Source organism: Hemicordylus capensis, chromosome 6 (assembly GCF_027244095.1).
Source record: "Hemicordylus capensis ecotype Gifberg chromosome 6, rHemCap1.1.pri, whole genome shotgun sequence".
In the NCBI taxonomy this organism is placed as follows: Eukaryota; Metazoa; Chordata; class Lepidosauria; order Squamata; family Cordylidae; genus Hemicordylus; species Hemicordylus capensis.
In genome coordinates, this window is record NC_069662.1 from 78,274,261 (window position 1) to 78,289,757 (window position 15,497).

A 15,497-nucleotide genomic window follows, 5' to 3' on the forward strand; every position below is an offset into this window, starting at 1 on the left:
AAGGTTGATAGAGAAGTATCCCAACAGACTCAAGGCTGTTATTAAAGCAAAAGGTGGTTCAACAAAATATTGACATGGGGGGTGTGTGTGTGTGTGATCCTTTTTCAATCTCAGTAATTCTTGTTTTTTATTTCTGACACTTTTTCTGGACTGTAATTGTGATGTTTTTCAGTTGGATGTTATAGGTTGCATTGGATAAGTACAGCTGGTGAAGGGAATTTTCTTTGTGTTTTCATTTCAGGATGTAAGGGAACCAGAATTTAAGGTCTATCATAGGGGGTGATTCTTTCCAATACCCACTGTTGGTTGCAACCACAGGCTAGGGTCCAAAGAACCTTCTACATATGCCTAAAGCATTTACTCATGCGCATGAGGGCTTGAACAGTTGCCTTCTTACTGCTTCCTTCCACACTGCATCAGAAGTCTCCTACTCCTACAGAAAGAAACGTTTAGGAGGAAATGAGGAGCTTGATAGAAATAGGAGAACTGAAGTCCTCGTGCATGAGTAGAAGTCCACACATAGCCTTTTGAGTTGTAATCTCCGTGTGCAATATTCTAACTTCACTTAAAGTCTTCTGGATTGCTTGGGGATCAGTAGTCTTAGCATGCAACTCTTAATTCATTGGGAAACTGTAAAGGGGGGCGGGGGGAGTTTAATTTCTCCAGCATGATCCAAGCTTTGTGTGGATAATCTTAAAAAGAAAAAGAAAAAAGTAAGCCCTTGATGTTTTACTTGAAACAAGGTTGCATAAGAAGAGCACTAAAAAGAAAACTATTCAATTTTGCTTCTGTTTTCATTCAGGGAGGCTTGAGATTTGTGTTTTTACCAGGTGGTGAACTCCAGAGCTGATTTAATAGCTATGTTATCTGCAGGGACAGATCACTAAGCAAAAATTCCCAGAGGTTCCAGCTAACAAATACCTTGAGAAACAGAAATAGTAGAAGTGCCAGCTCTTCACAAGCTAATAGTGGAAAGTCAAAGCATTAATTGTGAAGGTTTTAATTTGTTAGTTATTTAATATATTGGTAGTGCAGTTTTGAAGCTGCTGAGCCTGTTCACAAGCACAGAATCCTGGGTAGGACAGGTTTAACCCTGGAATAAGTGGTGTCTGGGAAGCCGGGAGACCTCCTGATGCAGCAGCTCCAAACCTGGGCAGCCCAGATCTACTACCCAGGTTAAAAGTAAGGTAGGAGGAAAATGGAGCCCATCCTACTTTTTTGTTGTCATCTGTTCTGCTGTGTGGTTTTAAACTGCTCTCGAGCAGCTGGCAAACATGTTTACCATAGAGTCCTGTGACTTGCGGAGCCAGGGAGAGGAAAACTGCTGCAGTACTATCTGCTGCTTCCGCAATGCATTGTGGTTTATGTGGAGGCCTCATTCCTGATTTCAGCAATGGAGAATGCTGCTGTGGCATTTGTGTTGGCATGCAACCTGCAGAGCCCAAAGGAGGCTCTGGTCATCAGGGAGGCACAAGCTAGGAGCATGCCTTTCCTCCAGCACACCCTCATAGGATCATGAGAATGAGCTCACTGTATACCAAACCAGACCCTTACTCTATTTACCCCAATTTTGTCTACACTGACTGACAGTGACTTTTTAGAGTATTTTCTAGCCCTAACTGGAAATTCTAGGGATTGAACCTGAGACTTTCTGCACACAACGCATCTGCTGTGCTTTGCCTGAGCTATGCCTATTGCAGGACTGTCTGGTATCTTTAGGATTCTGCTGCTTGAAGATATAATGAGGTCCAAGGTCTCATTAGCATGGCACTGTGATCCTTTTCACTTTGCATTCCAAGGAGATCTCTCAGCCTTGTATGAGGGTGTAGCGGATTATAGCCTTTGTCTCAGAGCAAGCTCACATGAGGGAAAGAAATGCTGACATATCTCTGCAGAGCTTTCTGGCAAAGGCTACTCTTAAAACTTTCCTGTGATTCTTGGTAGGTTCAAAAATGACTGCCACCACCACCCCTCTCTGTTATAGAGCTAGACCCTCCCTTGGCTTGGGGTGAAGATTCCAGGGAAAACTCTTTCTTTTGCTATTTGAAAAGTACAAAAAACCCCTTCCATATGCAAGCCTACATAACTGATAGCTGTTGACCGACTGAGGAGTGTTTTGCACCAGACAAAAAGCCCCCTTTAACCCCCCCTTCTCCTGAGATAAAAATCCAATCAGAAGATGCTTGTAAAAGAAAAGAACAAAAAGAAAAACAGTTTTATTCAAATGCCACAGACTGCTTCCATCTGCGGCTTTCCCAGCTTTTCGTTACAGGTAAAAATACTCAATGGTTAAAAGAATACTTCAAAAAGCATCCCAGTTGCAAGGAACAGGGAAGTAGGAAGACACAAAAGCACCTTTAAAAAGCTCACAGACTCTTTTACAACACCCTGGCTGGATGGGCGAAGGCTAGTGTTTCTGAGTTTAGTTACGTTACAGGTAAACAATTCTAGAACAGTTTCAGGGATCTACAAAGTACACACACACACACACACACACACACACACACACACACACACACACACAGAAAGTCTAATGCAAAATCTGATTAAACAAACTTTTCCGTAGATTAAACTTCCTGAAGCCAAAAGCCCAGGCTTCCTTTTTCTTGGACTCACCAAACCCTGGTAGAGAATCAAGACCCTGCAGTTCTGTCTTCCAAGAGCTGCAGCCATCCTCTTTCTGCAGCCATATTCCATGGCCACATGTTCTGCTCGGCATCCCCAGCCTCCTTCTTCCTCACAAGGAAACTATCCTTCCTCCCAACAGCTCTCTAGGTTCCACCTACCTGGTATGCTTATAAACGGAACCCCTGGAGTTCACCAGCCTGTCAGTCAGGACAGGGTTCACTTCTGGTTAATGCTTTAGGGGAGAGATGGCTGATCACTACAGAGGGCTGTGGCAGACATTAGGAATCGCATGTGAATTATTTCTCAACTGCTTTTAAACAAACAGGTCTCCCAGGAGGATGCCAGTTTGAGAGAATTGGAGCGAGACTGCTTAGCCATTTTCCTTCTCATTGTTTGTCCATGCAAAATCACCCTCAGCTGGTTTTCTATCCATAGGGGGGCGGGGTGCAGGATATGGGATTTTATTTATCCAAGGGTGGAAATGCAGCTGAGGATGGAGAGGAGAGAAATTTCAAGCAGAAAAACTACAGAAAGGAAAAAGGCTAAAGCAGCCCTATCTCCACCCCACTGTTTCTCTAGTCAAACTGGCAGTCTCCTGTAGCTGTTTTTTACTTTAAGAAAAGTTGTGTGACTGTTCAACCACCAGCTGTGCAAAATATAGTTTGAGGAGAGCTGGCCTTGTGATAGCAAGCATGACCTGTCCCCTTGGCTAAGCTGGGTCCGCCCTGGTTGCATATGAATGGGAGACTAGAAGTGTGAGCACTTTAGGACTTCAGGTGATGGAGCCGCTCTGGGAAGAGCAGAAAGTTTCAAATTCCCTCCCTGGCTTCTCCAAGATAGGGCTGAGAGAGATTCCTGCCTGCAACCTTGGAGAAGCTGCTGCCAGTCTATGAAGACAATACTGAGCTAGATAGACCAATGGCCTGACTTAGTATATGGCAGGTTCCTATGTTTCTATGTTCCTTGAGTACCCCCCTCACTATGACAAGAAAGTTTAAAAAATGAAATGGGCTGCACTGTGCTTATTGGATTCAGTATCTCCTTGGTGCCCAGTGTGCCCCTAGAAAGAATAAGAATGTTACATCTACAGCCAGGAGATAGCACATTCAGATAGATATGTACAGCTCAGCCAGCTCCTTATATTCTCCCTGTGGGAGAGGGGTGTGCATGTGTTCTTCCTGGAATGAAGTGCCTGAAGGAGCCCTGCATCAGCAGGATTTGCCCGGCATGATATAAAAGTGCAGTTCCTGAGGAACTCCTATGGCCTGAGATAGGGCAGGAAGAGGATTGGCTTTAGCTCATACTCACAGTCCTGTTCCTCAGAACAATTGCTACCCCTACTAGGGATGTGCAAACAGGTTTGGGGGTTCGAGGTTTGACGTTTTGGTTTGGGGATTCAACCGTCGAACTGGTTCGGTCCCAGACCAAACCTCCCCCAGCGTTCGGGGGTTTGTGGACTGCCAATGGTGTTTTTTACCTTCTACTCCCCTCGGGGGAGTTCCTGGAGGCGGTTTGTGTGGATGTCCGTGGAGGTTCCCCTCCTCCCGCCGGTCTTCTAAATCACCCCCTTACCCCGTTTGGGGCATTCTTCGGCCAGTTTTCGCCCTTCACCCAGCTGCCATGTTGGGGGCTGGGCGACTGTGCGGTCCGTGAACCCCCCGAACCCGCACCAAACTGGGGGGGAGGTTTCGAGGGAGTGCCGGACCAAACTGGCCCGGTTGGGTTCGAGGCCGGTTCGGCCTCAAACCCAACCGGGCCAGCCGGTTTTGTGCACACCCCTAATCCCTACATCCCTTTCAGTGTAGCAAACAGAGTTGCTGTGAAATGGGTTGGAATCAGATAAACCTTGCCCCCTTGCCAGCTTATATGATCCCATTCACTATGTAGGCATAACATAACAACCATATCCCTAACCATCACAAAATGTAATCAGGCTGTTGGCCCACAAAATTTGTTTCCAGTGTTGATTTCCAGGGTTCATTTTCTGCATCCTGAAAGGTGGCCTTTCAAGACTGCTATTCTTAGAGCTGTTTCAGCTGTGTTGAAAAAAGCAGGTGGTGCATTCCTCTGAGGATTGCACAGCTTCAGACTACAGGTAGGAGCTTGTATGTTTAAGTCCTCCCCCCACCATGTGGGAAGCTAGCATAGGGTTTAAGCCTTTGCATTGACATGCTAGCTTTTTCGTATCCAGAGAACTTTTGATGTGCAGGAGAATTCAAACATGGAGTCTTCTCACTTGTCTGAAGTGGTATTGTTCCTGGTGGAATATACCTTGTGTTTTTGTGTGTGGTTTTTTTGTACACTTGAATCATTCTCATTTGGATGATGAACTGAAGCTCAGAAAAGCAAGTTGCCTAAAGGTGATGGCTGAGTTGAGTGGAGATACTTAACCAAGATTTCTTATTCTACTATTTCAGGAAGTGAACACCTGCAGAATGACCATGGGGTGATAGTGGACTACAACACTTCTGATCCATTGATTCGCTGGGATTCTTATGAAAACATGAGTCCTGATGGGGAAGGTGAGTTTTGTCAGGAGAGGAAGCTTAGAATGAGACAGTGCTTTTTATCCTGTCCACTCCCCCATGGCAGCATGACACTAGAAGGATGAAAAAAATATAGGGCAAAAACTTCAGAAACACTTTTGTTCTGTTTTCAAGAGCAACACCAGTCTCACATGGTAGCTTGTGGAGGGATTTCTGAGTGCTGCTCTTGTGAGGTGCAGTGCAGAACAGAACACACAAGCTGGTTTTCATAGTGTTTCCTTCTTCCAAAGGGATCCCAGAAATTCTTGGTGTGTGTGGAAATTTGGGGGGGGGGGTAGGAGTGCAAGGTAGGGAACTCCAGCAGAGAATAACACCCTCCAAAAATATAATACAAGGGCTATTTGAAGGAGGCACAAGAGTATTGTAAAACATATATACATTTGTATTGTAGATTGCCATTAATCACAATCACTGTGTTTCAGATCTTGAAGCTAGGCACATCATATACTGTGTTAAATATTTGTAAGCAGCAGGAGGTGATATCTCCTTTGATTCCTGCAAGGAAAACAATGTTAAGAACTGTTAAGATCTTTTCTTGCATGTTTCCTTATGTACTAACAGAATTACTAATGGTCTCATTTGTTATCTTAAGACTTGTGGTCTAACATATTTTGCCAATAATTTCTAGCCAGTTTGCAACTCTACTAACTCTACAATGCCAACTTATTCCAGAAACCAGTCTCCCTCTCCCTCCCCACTTTTTAAATAGATCCAGGAGGCAAAGTAAAAGCTCACCTCCCCATTAGTTCAAGTGGAGAATCCTACACCATGGTTCAAGGCAGCAGTGGCTCTGACTATGGAATACTGGGCCCGTGTGCCACAACCACCCCAAAACTAGACAGGGAGCCAGCCAGACCAGCAAAAGAAGAATTGCATTAGGCCAGTGCAGGTCATGGGATAGAGCCTGATCCCTACTGAAGCTTCCTGCCAGACTTGCTTGCTGGCAACAAGGGGGCACTGCCACAGGTAACCCAACATTTCTCTGACTTGCCAAGAGCTGATTTGTGTTATTTGTCAGTGCCCACCATGATGTGCAGTGCGGTGGGGAGATACAGCATACTATTTAATTCATCATCAATTTTATTACAGCCATTGGCCAGCAGAAATAGAAATAACAAACATATCCAATACAACAATACTAAAACACAATAAAACAAAATACAGTCATGGATACTATTTAAACTTAAGGTAAACTTCGAAATTAGTAAAAGATGTACCATTAAAGCGATTATGTTTCTATAGAAAGGCCGTGCGCACAAACACTCTGGGGACGGAGTGGGGAGGCATGCTCCTGCCTCCATGACCCCCCCCCACACACTGTCTCTGCTGCTTGCCATGGCACACGGGCAGTGCCATTGCGAGCGGCAGGGCAGGAAGCCAAAGGAGGAAGTCCTCTGGCATCCCTCAATGCACTGTGCCAGGAGCCTGGTGCATTGAAATCCTCCCTCAGTTGGGCATTCATGCCGCCCAACTTAGGTCCACACTCCCAGAAACAAGTCATCTCTCATCTGGGGGAGGGGAGGAAAGCTTAAGCAGCCTCCCCTGCTCTGCTGTTCGTGGCTGGTTGTGTGAATGACCTCATTGTGATTTTGGGATTTTGGCATAAACATATATTTTAGCACTCAGCCACTATTGGGGGGGGGGGCACTTAGTTTTTGGTGCTGCCCCCTGTTGTTCATGGCTTAGCCAAAAGTGTTGCCACTTTCATGAGTTAATTTGTTTTTCTTACAGTAGCTTAGCAAAGATGCATAATCACAAGTACAGGGCTATATGCTGCTCTCAGAAATAAAACTTTGTTTTAAAGTTCCAAGAAAAGCCAACCCTCTGGATTTGTATACATTTGGTTAATTAAGCAAATTTGCCTAAATCCTTGTGATTTACATACTTCATTCTGTGGTGTGTACTGTGTTTCATAATTTATGCTGCTTCTATTAGTTGTGGGAAGGAGCAAGGAGTAGAAGCCTGAATGGATGTTGCACTTTCAAGTAAACCCTTGCAACCAAAAAGGCTAGAAACGTTCTATTTAAAAATATATAAATAAAAGCTGGAATTGTTAGGAAGTTAGTTTTTTCTTCCAGTACTATATTCTCTGTGTTTTCCCATCCTTGCACAGAATAGTGACATACATAGTCTTTGTTAGATGGGGCTTTTCAACAATGCTTGAAAATTGGAAAGACGAAATGATGAAAGAAATATGTGGTAGCAAAGGGATGTTTGCAGTTAAAAAAGGAGGTCCACTATAACATAAGCAGTGGAAAGTATGATAGTGAAGCAGCCATGCTTCCATATGAATTATAACTGTGCACTTTATGATCAAAGCACAAACCTTGATATATACAATGGTACAACGTGAAGCTCAGATTAAGATAGGGAGGCAGTTGCAATAGTCTCAACTCTGAGTAAGCCCAATTGAATTTAATGGGATTTAAATGGTACAATATTAGGAGTGCCTCCCTGTCTTAATTTGAGCTTCATAGGGTACACTTGGTATATACAGTACATGGTTTTGTGCTTTTATCACAAAGTGCACAATTTTTTGCTAAGCTGCTGCACTGCTATTCCTGGCAGTGGTGGTAAAAAAAAAATCTGGCCTGTCTTATACATACTGATAACCAAGTCTTTCGAAACTCTCCCTCAGTCTTGCTAGGATGCTTTAGAGATGCATATGCATATTTAGATGCATATCCAGGTGAGTAACAGCTGGCTTTCTGGAATTCCCCCATGACAGTTGATGTTTTATTTTTCCCCCTCTAGAACATTTATTGTTTGAATTTTTCCTTTCCTTTTAAACTAAAAGTAAATAGCTGCTGAATGGGGAGGTGCCCTCTTGCATAGTTAAATACTTGTTTTCCCAGAGGGCTCCTTCGGTATTACAAAACTCTAGGTTTGAGACAAAATTGCTTTAGTTCGAGTGCCTGGGAAGGAATGCAAATGCCTACCAACAAAAACAGCCAGGTCAGTGCCATTTCTGGTAAGTGAGGCTGAAGTATAGATTGGGAATGACCAATGAACTTGAGGATTTGATTCCTGCACTATGTATTGAGTTGGTTGAAAGAGAGAGCGAGAGAGATTTGGCAGACGGCAAGGAATCTATTTTTAAATCCAAAATACTATGTACAGCTACATTTCCCCCTTCATTCCCATTTGGCAACTAAAGCAAAAACACTGAATTATGGCATTTCATTATGCCAATTTGGAAGGATGCCTACTATGTTTTCCTTCATTTGTATTACCTTCCATGGATACTTTCAAAAAAATAAATAAATCTATGTTTTAATATGTCATAGAATGTTGCTGTTTGACGACACTAATATCATGGAGCAAGACATCAATGCTAGTTATTTTAACCTCCAGTACAGTTGAATTGGCATAGATAAGATTAGAGAGATGTTTAGTTTCCTCTCACACAGCCCCTTTGGAAACATTGTTAAGCGATGTTACTATAGAAATTTGTGGCTTTAAATACTTGTTTAGATACTGTAAACAGTGTGCAAGTTTAGGCTGGTGGATTTTTAGTCTGTGTTTGTCTGTGTAGTATATAGAAGTTGTTCCAGATTCTGGTAGGTCTATATGTAAACTTGATTCTTTCGCTTTAGAAAGCAAAAGGTTTCTGTGGGTTAAAGCAATGGACCTTTCCAAAGAGACCTGAATTTAGCACTGAAATGAAAATGTATATAAACATTTTAAACTTTCTCAAATTTGAAACACCATATTTGGAATTGCATTTCAAATGTTGAATATGAATTTGTATTCTCAAAATATGGATGTTTTGGTGATATTTCTTGATTGTCAAATATGAAAACATGTTGATCAGATCTCATATTTTCAAATGCTAAATGACTTTGTATGCCAATCAAATATTGTCTGAATATATTTCTGTGTCAGTTATCAAATATTGCTGGGTGACAAGGATTTGGTAGATAAATAAGAAACATCCAGAGGAATCAAGTGAATATTCAACATATCAAGTGAATATTCAACATCCATAAACAGAGAAGAATTTTGGGGAGCAATTTCTTTTTTCTTCCAACTCAACTTTTTCTTTATTTAACTACATTTTCTGAAAATTTCCTTTGAAGCCCTGGGCACATCCCTTCAGGCGTAGTTAGATATGCATGTTCAGTTGCAGTGTCAAATAGAGGCTGTGTGTGTGTATAAGAGAGAATATTACAGATCAATCATCACAAGCTGAAATTTGATACCGTCTGACATCTACTCAAAACACAAGTATAAGTGTAAGTGTGTGTGTGTGTGTGTGTGTGTGTGTGTGTGTGATGGAGAGAGGGGAAAAAGAATTAGCCCTTGTTACCAAATTTTTCAAAACAGTTCTGAGCCACAAGTTGGACTCTTCAGCACATCACCACAAGCTGAGTGGGGAACGAAGCCCTTCTGCATACATGTGCATGGAGGTCAATTGCCCTATTTTTCTGGTTTGCATTCCCTGCCTTCTCTGTCTTTCTGAGGCACTTCAGATGTTCAAAAGAAGGACTGAGAAAGGCCATCCAAGTGATCCACACTCCAGCCTCCCCCCGCCCCCATGCTTCTGTCTCTTGCTGTATGGGAGAAGGGAGAGCTGTGAATTTGGAAGGTGTGCATTCTATCCTTGCATCAAGAAGGCCTCCCCTCACATGTGCTTCAAATATCACCAGTTCTTGGATGACTGACATGAGTATTTTTCAAGAGGTGTAGAAAAACACATAGATTTTCTCACCTTTTGGCTGCGTGTGTTTACTAAACCCTTTTAATACTTGCATAACCACATACTTAAAGGAACACTCTTCCCTCCCCCACCACTTTGACTCATGAGTGACTGGAATGCATTAATAACCCTCTGAGTCCCCACTTAAGCCTATTTAGTACAATGGGCTTATGTGTGTGCCATATCAGTTCTTCTTATTAAAACTCTGCTCCACCAGAAGTTAGTGCAAGCAGTTGGTACATTTACACAGGAGCAGGTCCGATTGATTTCAGAGTCAGTTGGTTCTAAGTAAGTGCACTTGGGGATTGTAGGCTTGCAGCCTGATCCTACCAAAGCTGTGCCTAAATGCAGTGATCCTAGTTGGCCTAGACTCACCTAATTCTGCTAAAGACCAGGCAGTTAGAGTTCAATACCTTTAGGGCAAGTGAGGGAAGAAAAGCTTTTGTTGATGTTCAGCATTTGATTTACAGTATCACCTTACTCATGGAGGGTAAATGTACTGTAGGAGTAATGTTAAAAAAAATCATAGGCTGAAATCCAGCCTGACACTGTGCTAGCGCAACAAAGCTGTGCCCCCACAAGAAGGTTACGAACAGGGGCGTAGCTAGGGGAGGGGGGCCCGTGTTCATCCCTCTTTCTGGCGGCCCCTCAGAGTGAGGGAGACAATGGAGAAAATAGGGAGGGATGGAGCTGGAGGGCCCTCAGGAGCTGGGGGCCCGTGTTCTTTGAACCCTTTTGCTCAATTATAGCTACGCCCCTGGTTACGAAGCTGCGTGGAGTTTCAGAGAATGCTCCAATCTCCACAGTCCCCTGTGTACTCATTGTGCTTGCATAACAAGGACAGTGAAAAGGATACCACTATTTACCAGCAGGAGACATGCCACAGGTTCCTCCAGCACAACACTAGTCTGGAATGCAGGCTCCCAACTTAGTGGCACTAGCTTTCAGAACATCCTTGCGCTAGTGCAGCATGTTGATGCTGTGTCTGTTGGATGTCAGCCAGCGTGAGTAAGGGAGACTAGACTGCGGTAGAATCAAATCTTGGCAGTAGGATTAGTGTATCCTACAGGGATTGAACTAGAATCCTGGGTCTACACCTTCAGCAACCCTCATAGCTAGGCAGGCAAAGCATTCTTAAGGTAGTAAGGAAAAAAGAACCAATTGCAGCCAAGCAGCTTGTCCTATAGTACTCCAATCTGACTGGCTACTTATGCTATAAATATTATCAGCTGGCCAGCATAGGAGTTGCCTGCTTTTTTAATTAGGTTTAATAACTGGCTGTCCCTGAAGCCTCCGTTCCTACATTTTATTACTTACAAAGTATCTTCTTTACTTTCCCTTCTCCTCTGCTCTCTGTATGGTCCCCCTGGCCACAACAGCAGACCTCTCTATTATTGGACTTTCTTCATTGGCTGCAACACAACTTCCTATCTCCTGTTTTAGTTCTGGTCTTTGTAAATGTTTTTCCTCCTGACTTTTCTTAAATTCTACAGAACTGTTCCCTTTCCAAATGAGCTGTGTGTTACTGAAACTATGAACTGATGGTTTCAATGCTTTCCCCATCAAACCTGAAGAGATACCAAGGCTGTTCTCATGAGCAGCCCAGCCTGGGCTTGGCTGCCTCTGAGAAACGGCAGGAGCCGAGTGGCTCCCAGTGGTGCCTCAGTGACAAACGTGGCTAGGGAGCCCGCCTCTTAAATGAGGTTAAGGGCAGGGGTGTAGCAAGGTTGGAGTGGGCCCAGAGACAAGATTTTAAAATGGCCCCTCCCCACTGAAGCTCAGCTCATGAAGTAAAGAAAACCTAAATGAGGCTATATATAACCTATGTGCCACAATAAATTTTTTAAAAAGGTTTTGTAAATTGTGGACAATGCAAGTCATTTAATGGTGCTAGAGAAAGACATGCTGTTCTGGTAGCTCCAGGTCTTAACACTCACATCAATTTTGGAGGATGACTACAACTGAAGGAAGCCCGGGCGGGTGCGCAGCTCGGGGAGTCCATCATGTGACTTGCCAAGGCAGTGGGCCCCCAGACAACTGTCTCTCCTTGCCCTATTATAGTTACGCCCCTGAGCTTAGCTCATGAAGTAAATAAATCTTAAATGAGGCTGAATAGTGGTAACAAAAAGCATAGTGAAATGTGTGTGTGTGTGTGTATGACATATGTGCCACAATAGAGCATCATCCTAAATTATTTTTTAAAAGGTTTTGTACATTGTGGACGATGCAAGTCATTTAATGGTACTAGAGAAAGACATGCTGTTCGGATAGCTCCAGGTCTTAACACTCACATCAATTTCAGAGGATGAATACAACTGAAGGAAACCCGGGTGGGTGCATGGCTGGGGGAGTCAGTCATGTGACTTTTCTCTGGGGGGTCCCCAAGGCAGCGGGCCCCCAGACAACTGTCTACCCTTGCCCTATTATAGTTACGCCCCCTGGTTAAGGGAGCAAACGCTCCCTTAGCCCCATTTACCTGACAGGGTGCCAGCACCATCTGCTTTCAGTCAGCGCTGAAGCTGGGGGGATCTCCACAGTGCACTGCACACTTGCATGGTGCATTGTGGGATCCCTGGGGGCCGAAACAAGTTCCAGCCCCAGATCCCTCTGCCCTGCTCCATGGTTCATGGCTGCCCGTGTGGGAGCACAGAGTGTACTCCCACCACCAATCCTTAGATCGTCTGTGGGGATGGTAAACTCTTTGGAGCCTTTCCTCTCCCCACTCACCTGCTCATGGCGATGGTGAGAATCGCCACACTATGTTTGTGTGTGAGAGAAATATCAGCTAAAGGCCTTGAACTAGTGCCCTGAGGGGCACCACATGCATATACCAACCCTCCTGTTGTGCACCTAGAGGGAGCAGTGATTGTGTCAGTGAAACTAGTCACCATGCCATGCGTGATGTGAATCAAGGTTTTGTTCACTAGTGTGAATCCTACTTGACTCTCTTCATTCTTTGTGGCAATTATGGCCAAGTAATCTCCACGTCCTAGGTCACCAGTCCTTTACCTTGATAAACCTGCATTATGATGCTTTTGGAAAGACTGTGTTATCCCATATGGCACTGCCAAACAGCCAGCTAGCCTTTTCTAGTTACAAGTCATGATCCGGACTCTAAACGAAATCCTTTTGGTAGCACAGCAAATTTGGTAGTAACATACTTGTCAGAGCCTCAAATGTTTTATCACGAAGTTCAGGTGAAGGCTGGTGGACTCTGGTGGTTGTGGAGGCAGCTGCTACTAGAAAGTAATGACTTGTCGGAGCCAACTGTGTATTTTTGTGGACCAACACTCGAGATAAGAGGAGGAGCCAGTGTTTGGCTGGCCGGGCGGTGAGTTTCACCAGGAGCTTTCCCAGACAACAGGCTTTACTGTGAGTTCATTTTTCTGCAAGGCTTTACTGGAGTTCGAAGTTGCCCCCCGCCCAATGACATAAAAAGTGGATATTTTTACCCCAGATATAAATTGGGCTACACTCTAGCACAACCCGAATTGTGTGTGAAGTGCTCCCTGATAGCTAGCAGGGACTTTGGGGCAAATTTGGCCTGTATGTGAATGCACACCTTCATTCTGGAAGAGATTCACACCTTCATTCTGGAGGAATAAAAGCCAGGTATGAAAATGTTCCAGGAGTTGCTGCCACTGCCAAATAAAAATGTGAGTGTGGGTTAATTCTGAGCAGCAAAGCCTTATCTTTCTGCATAATGGTAGGGGTGTGTGTGTGTGAGAGAGAGAGAGAGCGTGCGAGAGAGCGAGTGTGAATTAGCAGGCACTAGATGAGCCAAGCCTCCTGTCCAGCCTATTCAGAGGAAATTTTTGCTTGATGGATTTTGGGAAACGATAATAAAAAAAGCTATGTCATTTATCGAGGCTGGACTTGAGGTGGGCTCTGTGTCAATTGAGTGAAGTGGGCAGAGGGAGAGATGGAAAAGCTGTAGCCAGAATTACCTTCTTGGATAGTGCTGCTTCACTGTTCCTTAGCTGCAAGGTTCAAATTTCATTGAACCTGATTGCACCCTCTGGCTCCTCCCTTATGTTTACATTTTCACTGCTTTTTCTTTTCTTTTTTGGCTGAATCCAAAGTTTCATGCTTCTCCAGTGTGAGACGAGTAACCTTCAGCAGCTGCTGTTGTGAGAACGATGAAGTTAGAAACTTTTACCATTTTCAATGCTGCTTTCATGGTCTATTTGCTGGAATATAAGTAAGCTCTTTTTAAAACAAGCCAGTGGTTTTGTTGCTTCTCAAGTCTGTGGTGGCTTCGGCAGTTAAAGAAGAAAAAAAGGTAAAATAGGATTTTCTTAAGATTAAAGGGAGGTGTTCTCTTGTTCTCTTGCTCTCTCTCTCTCTCTCGCTCTCTCTGTAGATATGTATACAGTGCTTTGTGAGGAATAGATACTTGTGTTTATCAAAGAAGGCAGGAGACTAGAAAACACACACACACACACACTGGGAAGAAAAAAGGCTTAACCTTGCAAGGAATGCAATCCTGGACTTGGGTAGGTTTGCCTGAGGATAGAGATTTATTGTCATGGGGCGGGGGAGAAAATACCCCATGGGGGAGAAAATACCCCAATCACTTAGACTCTCTTTGTCTTTTGAAAAGGATAGCTGGTGGTACAGCATATGCAGATCGTGTTTGCAAGGTGCGTGTTCCCCCCTTTTTCCTGTTTTGGGAGAACTGGGTCAGAACTGTCATTGCTGGGCCTACAATGCATGTGTTTACTTAGCTGGTTGGCCTTTTTGAATATGCTTTCTCAAGTACTGAATGGCTGGAAAGGAGATAGCTGTGGGATAGGTCAGAAAAGCTGAGAGACAGATGTGTGTGTTCACTCTCTCAAACTGACATTCAGCTACATGAATTTCAGAGAGGACACTTGAGCAGAATTGTCTTGGAGTGAAGCTAAATGGTATGTGTTTGGTTTGAGTCCCCCCCCCTTTTTTTTTGTTGTTTAGGCCTTTCTTTTCTTAACAGGATTTGCTTTCTGTGCATTAGGTTGCAGAGAAAAAAAATGCACACACAGCCTCCACATTGAAGGTGTATTATATGTGTGTGCCTGATCCCAATTAGTTTGCAGTTCAGATTCAGGGCTGGAATGTTGCCAGGTCTCTGGGCCATTCAAGAAAGAGCTGGTGGTGCTTTTTTGGTGTAAAGTTCAGCCTAAGAGGAAGGGAAAGGGTTGTTTTTAGCTTGAGCTCGATTAATTCCAGCACTGCTTTCAATTTTTTCATTCTGCCGTTAGGGGTTTTTTTGGGGGGGGGGAGGGGTTCGTGTGTGTGAGTTTAACAGCTGTGTTACTGCAACATTTTTGCAGACGATGGTTTCCTTGGAAAAAGTGAGAGCAGGGTTGAGCTTCAGAATACCATGAGGTATTTCAGCTTTTAAGTGTGCCAATATATTTGCTAAGGTGATCAGAGTGAAGTCTTGCTTTGCTAGTGTATCCACTGCTGATTTGCCAGAAAAAAGAATGTTCCTTCCTTTCTCTCTTCCTTCTGTGCCTTCATTAGCTTATTTTATAGCACTCGATTTGTGGTCAAACTGGGACTGTCCTCTTGGGCTTTTAAAGATGTGGGTGAGTGATGTAAATGGCAAAAACCAGTGTTTGAAGCATCTTCATAACGGAGAC

General features: G+C 43.9%; 1 protein-coding gene across 9 annotated transcripts in view; it reads left to right on the forward strand.

The window, feature by feature from the left end:
* TNS3 (tensin 3) overlaps positions 1-15,497 on the forward strand; it is a 420,724-nt gene that overhangs the window by 284,873 nt on the left and 120,354 nt on the right. For all 9 annotated transcript variants that reach the window (XM_053262003.1, XM_053262000.1, XM_053262001.1 and 6 more), the window contains one exon: positions 5,046-5,150. In XM_053262003.1, coding sequence (XP_053117978.1) covers positions 5,046-5,150 — 105 coding nt within the window. The remainder of the gene's footprint in view (positions 1-5,045; positions 5,151-15,497) is intronic.